Source organism: Alligator sinensis, unplaced genomic scaffold, assembly GCF_000455745.1.
Source record: "Alligator sinensis unplaced genomic scaffold, ASM45574v1 scaffold138_1, whole genome shotgun sequence".
Lineage (NCBI taxonomy): Eukaryota > Metazoa > Chordata > Crocodylia > Alligatoridae > Alligator > Alligator sinensis.
Genome location: NW_005841862.1, coordinates 328761 through 337074, shown reverse-complemented (window position 1 = coordinate 337074; position 8314 = coordinate 328761). Strand labels below are relative to the sequence as shown.

At 45.9% G+C, this 8314-nt stretch overlaps 1 protein-coding gene across 1 annotated transcript in view; it reads right to left on the bottom strand.

The window, feature by feature from the left end:
• Nucleotides 1-3050: 3050 nt before the first annotated feature.
• The window catches only part of PLB1 (phospholipase B1), a 113446-nt gene continuing 108182 nt past the window's right edge, over nt 3051-8314 (bottom strand). Inside the window, exons 50-52 of the mRNA XM_025215868.1 lie at nt 7710-7805; nt 4185-4259; nt 3051-3639 (exon numbers count right to left, since the gene is read on the bottom strand). Coding sequence (XP_025071653.1) covers nt 3424-3639; nt 4185-4259; nt 7710-7805 — 387 coding nt within the window. The 3' untranslated portion in view covers nt 3051-3423. The remainder of the gene's footprint in view (nt 3640-4184; nt 4260-7709; nt 7806-8314) is intronic.

The window sequence follows — 8314 nt, the reverse complement described above, 5'->3', positions numbered from 1 at the left end:
GCAGTGCATGGAGAAATGTCACCAAATGGGAGACACAGATAACACTTTGATTTCACACTATGCTAAGTGCAGGCAAACCAAGATCCTGACCTGAACATTTTGTCACTCATTCAAGCTCCAATTACCAGGCACAGAGGGGATGTTCCACATTCAGTTTTTCAAGGGAACAGTTTTACCTTTGGAACAGCTAGCTGCAAACTGCCTGACTTTCAGTTTTCAGTGTCAGTGGAATTCTACAGTCACTTTAGCCTACGTAGGAAATAGGCAAAAAGGAGCATCTATGAAACAGAAATGGGCGGGGCCATAGGTGGTGGAAGGCCGGGGCTAACAGGGCTTAGCCCCCAAACAGGGCAGCAGGTAGCACCACAGGGCAGCCCAGGTGTCTATTCCAGGCAGCTGCAGCAGGTGGGGAAGGGGCGAGCACAACTCAGACATTTGCAGCCTGGCTTGTGGAGCACTGCCCAGGATGGCAGACGTGTCTTAGTTTGTGAAGGGGAAGGGAAGGGGTGGAAGTGGGGGGGCAGACTGAGGCCACCACAATGAGGGAGTAGGGCAGATGCAAGGGCAGGGGCTGGGGTGAATGGGGTCCTGGGGCGGGTTGTGAGATGGTCGGACCCTGGGCAGCTCATCCAAGGGTGCAGGGAGGCTCCTGCCACTGTGAACACCCCAGGGGAGGCATGGCAGGGCATGTGCCCCCCAGATTTGTGGGGGGTGGAGGCAGGTTGCCATTGGAGGCTGGGGACACGGCACAGTGCAGAGGTGGCAGGTACATTGCGTTGTGCGGCTCCAATACAGCGGCAGCAGGGCACAAAGGCCAGCACACAGCAGCAGCTTGCGTCCATTCTGTGCTCAAATCTGGGGGGCATTCCACTCCCTCCCTCCCTATAGGGGCCTCCATCTGCCCCCCCCTCCCCTTTCCTTCTCCCCCCACCCCTTCCCCTCGTCTGGGGGGGGTGCATGCTCAGCACCCCCAAATAATATTTTCTCCCTCCACCTATGAGGGGGACATTCTGGCCCCTGCTCTAGCCCCTATGCATTGCTGGGACAGTATACATAGGTGTATGCAGGAGCTCTATGTGGCTGAAGGGAAATTCCCTCATCAAAGGGAGTGTGTGGGGGGGAGGGGGGAGAGGCAGTCCTATAATGCTGAACACTGTGAGGATTTTGAATTTTTACGCCATCCTGAGGGGCACAGACAAATGTTCAGCTCCCTGCTGTAACTCATGCTGCTTCACAGGAAGTGCCGTAAGTTGCAACGATCCTCAGACCTAAGAGGTGCTCTTTGTTGTGTACAGGGGTGTGGGGGATTGAGCTCCACTTTGGTCCACTTGACCAAAAGAGGTGGTTGGTGGAGCTGTGTCTCTGGAAACCTGATTATATCATGATGCTCCAGTTCCTATCCCCATTCCATTATGGGCACCAGTGGGAATGAGATGGGAACATATGAACATAAGGATGGCAAGTGAGACCATAGATCCCTCTTGCCCAGTATCCTGTGTCACACAGTGGGATAGTGGGCTGCTTATACATGCCATTGGAGTTTAATTTGTTTTAGCTCTCCCTAAATTGAAACGGTGGGTTTTTAAAAACACCGCTTCAATCTAGGGAGAATTAAACCAAACTAAAACCCCATGGCATGTACACAAGGGTGGAGGCCTGATCCTTACCTGTCTCTTTGGTGGTGGCGGGGGGCATGGGAGGGGAGAGCTGCCAGTGGGCCAAGCAGTCCCTGAGCTGCGTGGGGGCCGCACAGGCAGCACCTGTCTACTGGCACCTGGCCTAGGTAGTCCCAAGGGAAACACTACCTCCCCCCACACCCCAGCTGAAGAGGGAAGCACTGGGCCCTGCACACCTCAAGCAAGCAGAAAGGCTCTGGGGTGAAAAAAAAGGGATCAGGCTCACCGCTGTTTTTTTTTCCTTCAGTGGAGCCTGCCTGCATGGGTTACTGCTGGGTTCCACAGCCCTTGAGCTTCACAGGGCCCACCAAGTCCTGAGCATGTCAGCTTCCAGTGCCTTGTGCACTGTTGCACTTTGTTAGGTAGCAAACTAAAACACCTCAGAGGTGTTTTATCTTGCTCTGTACCAAAGTCATTTAAAGCAGAATATGCTGCTGAGCATGCAAACATCAATTCCATTAAAGTGGTGCAAAAGGGCATTAAAGCTGCTTTAAACACCAATTTTGTGGTGTGTACAAAGGCGCCATGGATACTGAAAGGGAAAAACAAAGGAGTCTCGGTGTGCTTGAAAATATATTTTTTGGGTGAATGCTGAGCAGGTTTAGGAACCCAGGCAGCACAGCCCTTGCTCAAGATCCATTTCATATCTAGTTCCTCCCTATTATTCATGATTCTTGGAATGTGAGCACAGCACACCCCACAAACCCACAGCAAGTTAAAATTCTCTTCAGTTTCAACAGAATTAACATATCATAATTAAAACAGTTAATATAGGAAATTACAGCCTGCATCAAGCCTCTCCCAAATGTCAGGAAAGTGCAGACAAAGAAAAAGGTGATCTTCACATTCCAAGTTCCTGATCAGAATTTTGAAACAACTTATGGAAAGAGCAGACCAGGAAGACATGAAATTTGCATAAGATGAGGCAAGTCCTTTAAGACGGGTTTAGTCAGTACTCTTTAGGCCTCCAGCCAGATTGGAAATATTGAATAAAGCTTTTTTTTTCCTTTATATTGAGACTTAGTATCTCAAAGCTTACAGCTTTTACTTGGATCCAACAAATAAAGTCCTGTTCCCAGAGGAGTTTTCCATCTACTGACTCCTCTGTGAAATCCTATGAAATATGAACTTTCATTTCTACCCAGGAGAACATTTACAGTCATTTCTCCAACACCTGATGAAGGGTGTTTGTGCCAGAAAGCTTGCAATTAAAGAATTTTTTCTGCAAAAATCTTGTTGGTCTAATAAAAGATATCAACTCTACTATGAACACTGATTGCTTTTTCCTCTAGACCAATATGGCTACAACCTGGATACCTGTTCCTTTTTTTGTGCCACTTACCTCTTCACTGGAGAATAGCTAAAACTCCATAATTGTGATATATCATTTTATTCCATATAAACATGCAATAGAAAACAGTTGAGCCTGCACTGGATAAGGCATGAATAGTTTTCTCACTTCATGTTAGGACTTGATATGTAGGGTAATTTTCATCCCATAGATGATTAGTACACCTAGAAGGAAGAAGCCTTGATGTATACTTTTGATTCCTTTCTAGGCATGGCTACGTGCAGAAGACACTGCCAGGTTAGCAAATGCTCTACTATCATGTACAGTCAAGGTGATCTAGTTCCAATTCACTGGCCAATCCATTTAGATAATAAAACAGTTGAGTATCAAAAAGAGCTCTTTCCCATCACCCCAGTTCCAGCAGAGGCAGATATAAGTTCCCTGAGAGAGTCTGGTTTATAGAAATGTTGATTTCATTTCTGTTGCAATCTGTCTCTTCTGCTGCTGCTTTCTGGATCTTCTTACCAATACAGCCCAAACAAGCAGGGAACCAGCCAGGACTCCAGCTGCCGCCGCCACTATAACCGCCCAGTAAGGCACTGCTATTTCCTCTGGGCTGGGAACTGTATTTTGCAATCCACTGTTTCTTGATGTATAAAGAAAGGGATTCTCCTGCATAGGAAGGACAGAGGACTTCATTGGCCTTAGCACACTTAGAAGCAGTATTCTGCATACTTGCCAGCCACCCTTATTGAAGAAGGGATGTCCCTATTTCTTTACAATAATATAGACCATTTCTTCATTTGGGGCCTCCCAAAAACTCCCCTAGCCCAACACATTTAAAAAGCATTGGTTTTTCCCCAGACCCCCACACACGTTCTTTTTCTTTTCCTACATTACATATGACAGAAGTTTTGACATTGCTTTTGAGGCCAGTCAGTGCAGATAATCACATGGAAACATGCTGTCAAAAGAAAACTGGTTGAAGTAAGTTTTTACAATGGCAGCATTGAATTTTTGCATGAAATCCAAGTCAGTAGATGTCTCTGGAAACTTCCATTTTTGTCAAGAAATTAGAGAGTCTGTGTGCTCTGTAAACCAGTCTGTGCCAATGATGCAGTCTTTTAGCATGCTCAAATTACATTCCCAGCAGGAAAGAAAAAGAAAACCAAGGTGACTCTAGGGGTGAGAATATATATATCGTGGTAATTACTTACCAAACTTGGACACTTGAGTTTCATTCTGTTGTAAGTAAAGTTATTATAGCTCTGTTTTCTACCAACTGGCTCCAGCTGAAGGAAGGGAAGAGGAACAGATAAGCAAGCAGACAAATTTTCTTCCTAAACCCATGTCACTTGTACAGTTACAACATTCTATCAAGAGTAGGCAACTGTTGATCCTTTTGGATCATGGTGTATTGGCAAGAGGTCACCAGGGGCATCAATGAGTATGCCTAGCAGGAGTATGGAGCAGTGAAAGCTGCCCAGACCTTCCACCCCCCCTTCAGACCATTGAGACAGTATTCAAAGGCCAGACCAAGTCCGGACATTTGGTACCTCAATGTTTGTGTTCTATCAATCTCCTACCATGCTATGCACCAGCAAGGGATTGTGGAGTATGGTGGGTCACATGACTGATTCTTCAGTGATTTTGCAACTCACAAGCCAAATTCATGGAGAACTGTTGTTCTTCCTATGGAACCATCTCCCCCAGATAGTAAGGACCATTACAAGGACCCAGCCTCTTCTGCTCCAAGTAAAAGCTTGAGCTGTTTTCTCTATCCTAAGCACAGACTGCCATGGGCATTAAAAGAAATTTCACTTTATTTTGCACACAGTTCTTCCGTGGGGGAGACTCTGAGAGAGAGGAAGCCAACATCTGACAGATGTTAGTCACCTTGCTTAATGCACTCCTGGAAAGTACTTAAATACCACAGTAGTGGGGCTGGCAATCAGAGAAGCCACATAAAACTGAAGACAGGACCAATCTCTGCAATACTCACTTAGGTAAAACTCCTTAAAAATTCTGTCTAAGTAATGGCTGCACAGTTGTTCCTTAAACAGAGGGATAAAACTGGCATAGGGTGGGTGTCTCCCTCTCTTTAACATCTACTAATGCATCTACAGACCTCATGTGTTGAGGGGAACAGAAAAGAAAGGGACATGATAGGGTGGCATAATATTGTAACAACCCCCAAAATGGAATTGAGACAGGGAAGGAAATTTACTTCTAGGAACAAGATTCATACAATTCAATACAATTACTGGGGAGACTTTCCCAGCTCTGTGGTCTTACATACAAAAATAAGAATAGAAATTGAAGGGAGATGTGCCTAGAAATGCATGAGATGAAGGACAAAAACAGAAACAAGGAGAAAGACAGAAAATTATATGCAAAAACAACTGTAGATGAGAGAAGAAGCAAAACAATGGGATTCAAAGAGTTGCTGACTGTCATGGAATTCTGCTGCTGAGTAAAGGTCAATGTCATACAAGAGCCTTCGCTCTTTGGCTTGCCTGCTAGTGAATTCTTACAAGTGCATGTTATTTTTGCTAAACCATAGTGGAGGCAACAAGCATCCTGATGGGCATCCTTGGATCTACAGAGCTTGGTTCTGTACAGCTTTGTCTGTGCTCTCTCAGGTTTCAGTACAATCTGGTGCTTCCTGAGCCAGGGTGTCCAGGAAAGAGCTTGGCATGAAGTCAAGAAGAAGGCCTAGCTGTGTGTTAAGATCTGCAGCAAGCAGCATTCATTTAATCTATGTGCCACTCAGTTTTTAACCCGTGAACTCAGGGCCTTGACTGGATCCTCAAGGCCTGGCCTGTGCTGCAGGAGAGTCCCTCAGCATGTAGGGAGTGTACACGCACTGGACCAACCGTTAGGGCATGGCCTGTACTCTCCTGTGTCAATGGCCAAATCAGTGGGCTGGTGGGGGGAAGGGGCTGGACTTCAGCTGGTATATTTCCCTATTAAGCAGCAACCCTTTGTATATCCATCCAACCATGAGGGTCAGGACTACATTTGGCCCTTGCACTCGGCAGGAGGGACAGACAGCACAAGGGTTGGGGAGAGACTCTTTTGTGCCCTCCCCATGCCTGCATGCCCACACAAATGAGCAGATACAATCTGGCCTTTTATGTGCATCAAAGAAAACCATCTTATTTGGCCCTCCGCCTGCAGCTTGCTGAGCTGCTTCAGGGAACAGAACAGGGCTGAGCAAAGCAGAACAGAAAAACAATACACTCTTAGCAATCAAAGCACAGACTCTCCATACATGGACTCAGACTGGGAAGCAGGGCAGAGCTATGAGGACAGCCACTAGTTTTAATTAAAATGGGTCTGATCCTCAGTGGACATAACTCAACAGAACTCTGGGGCAGTGACTGGAATTGCTTCACAGCAGCCCAGGATCTAACCCTCACAGATCTTTTAACGCTAACAAGGCCTCATTATCCCTGGTTTTTGCCTCAACACTCCTAGGTGTATGTAGGAAAGGGGAAGCAGCAGAGAGAACACAGTTTGGCGGTGAAAAGGAGCACTCAGGTTCGGGAAATGAATGACAGCCAGGGGAAACATTGGACTGCCCCCCTCCAGGAGCTGGGATGTGGTAATGGAAGCCCACACTTGATTTATGACCTTCATCCACAGACTCATACACACTTACTTAGCAGAGAACCAAGTTCAATTGTTTAATTTCACCAAAAGGCAATCTGCTTTGCTTTAGTCTGCTGGCACAAACCTGGGGGGAGGACCCCTGCTGCCACATCTTTGGGTAGGGAGAGAACGTTGCAGCGGTGTAAAGTGTCCATAGCCCTCCTTCCCACACCAGGGTCCCTGGGGAATGGCACAGCCCCAGAAGTGCCAGGAGGCTCACAGTGTGGGAGGGCTCGGCTAAATGGGAATGCACGAGTCAGCACATTGCTCCTGCAGATTTCCCTGGCAGGACTCTGGCAGAAATGTAAAGCTGTCTTTCCCCCAAGAAATCCCTGAAGGGGGGCAGAAAAGAAATGCCCCACTCTGCCTTCCACGTGAGAAGCAGGATTTTGTTTTGTTTGGGTTCATTATAAAGGGAAAATTAATTAAAGATGATCTTTGGAGATAGGCAGGATCAAATGTTCACCCATGTTGATTTTTGCTTTAATCCAACTTGGCTGCCAAATCAGGAGGTATATTCCCTGTAGACAGATCTTTAAACATTTCTCACCACCATTTGGAGCATTGAAGAAGGATCCCTGCTAGGTTACATTGCTTTATCCCAGTGGTTCTCAACCTTCTTAGATTCAAGGCACCCCTTGGAAAATGCCAGCTCTTAGTTTTCATACTTTTTTTTTACTACAGAAAGATAGTAGAGTGATTCTTCTGTTGCAAAGGACTCAGAAAGACCACAACAGACCAGGCTGGGTTTGATCCCATGGATTCCTATTGGAGATCTCTGGGTTTATCTTATGAATCATGTGTAGGCACTTGTACACCTAACAGTGCTAATGCTGCATGCTACCCCACGACACCCTTAAAAAGATCTTGATGCCACAGCATTCTGCTTGAGAATCACTGATTTATCCAATACTGTTGCATTAGGATGCAGGCCAGGGAAGGCATAGTTGTTACTGGACAGCAGTACTTCCCTCCCAGTCAGTCTAGCCATTTTCCATTTCACTTCTCCCTGTAGTATCTGTGTCCCTTTTTCTATTCTTCTGAGCTCCTTCCATAAGTACATATGGAACTATTGTATAAGCCCTTACCATGTTATTCCAGAGAGCCATGGCCATCTCAGCATAGCCTCTCTCAGCAAAATGGAAGCAATCCACAGCAAAGAAACTCAGATCTGGCTTCCTAGCCTGCAATAGAAAAAAAAAGCTCAACAGTTCATGGATCTGAGATTCAGCACATGACATCTAAAAGGTCAGATATACTCGGCCTATCAACTTCTCAATGTTACATCTTTGTAGAGATAATGCATTCTCATTCTGATGCCACAAACCAACCAGAACAGCAGCTAATCTCAGCTCACCTGCTGCATCTTGAGAGCCACTGACAACATATTATAACCTATATCATCATTTCATAGTAATTTCCACATCATGCTAGTAACTTTGGGTTTTATTAACTACTGAGATATTTACATAGGCACTATATAAGTGCTATTGACTCAAATGCTGACTTATTTAAGGTTTGAAAGAATGTAGTGTGTTATTTTTCTTTGCTGAATTTTTGAAGCCTGCTCCCAGGCTTGTAAACCTTTCAGGCAAATACTGACTGAATTCCAGGTGGATATCAAGGAGGGAGAAGTCATAAAGTTGAAGCACCTATGTGTTTGGGGGGGGGGGGGGGGGGGGTTCCCCAACAA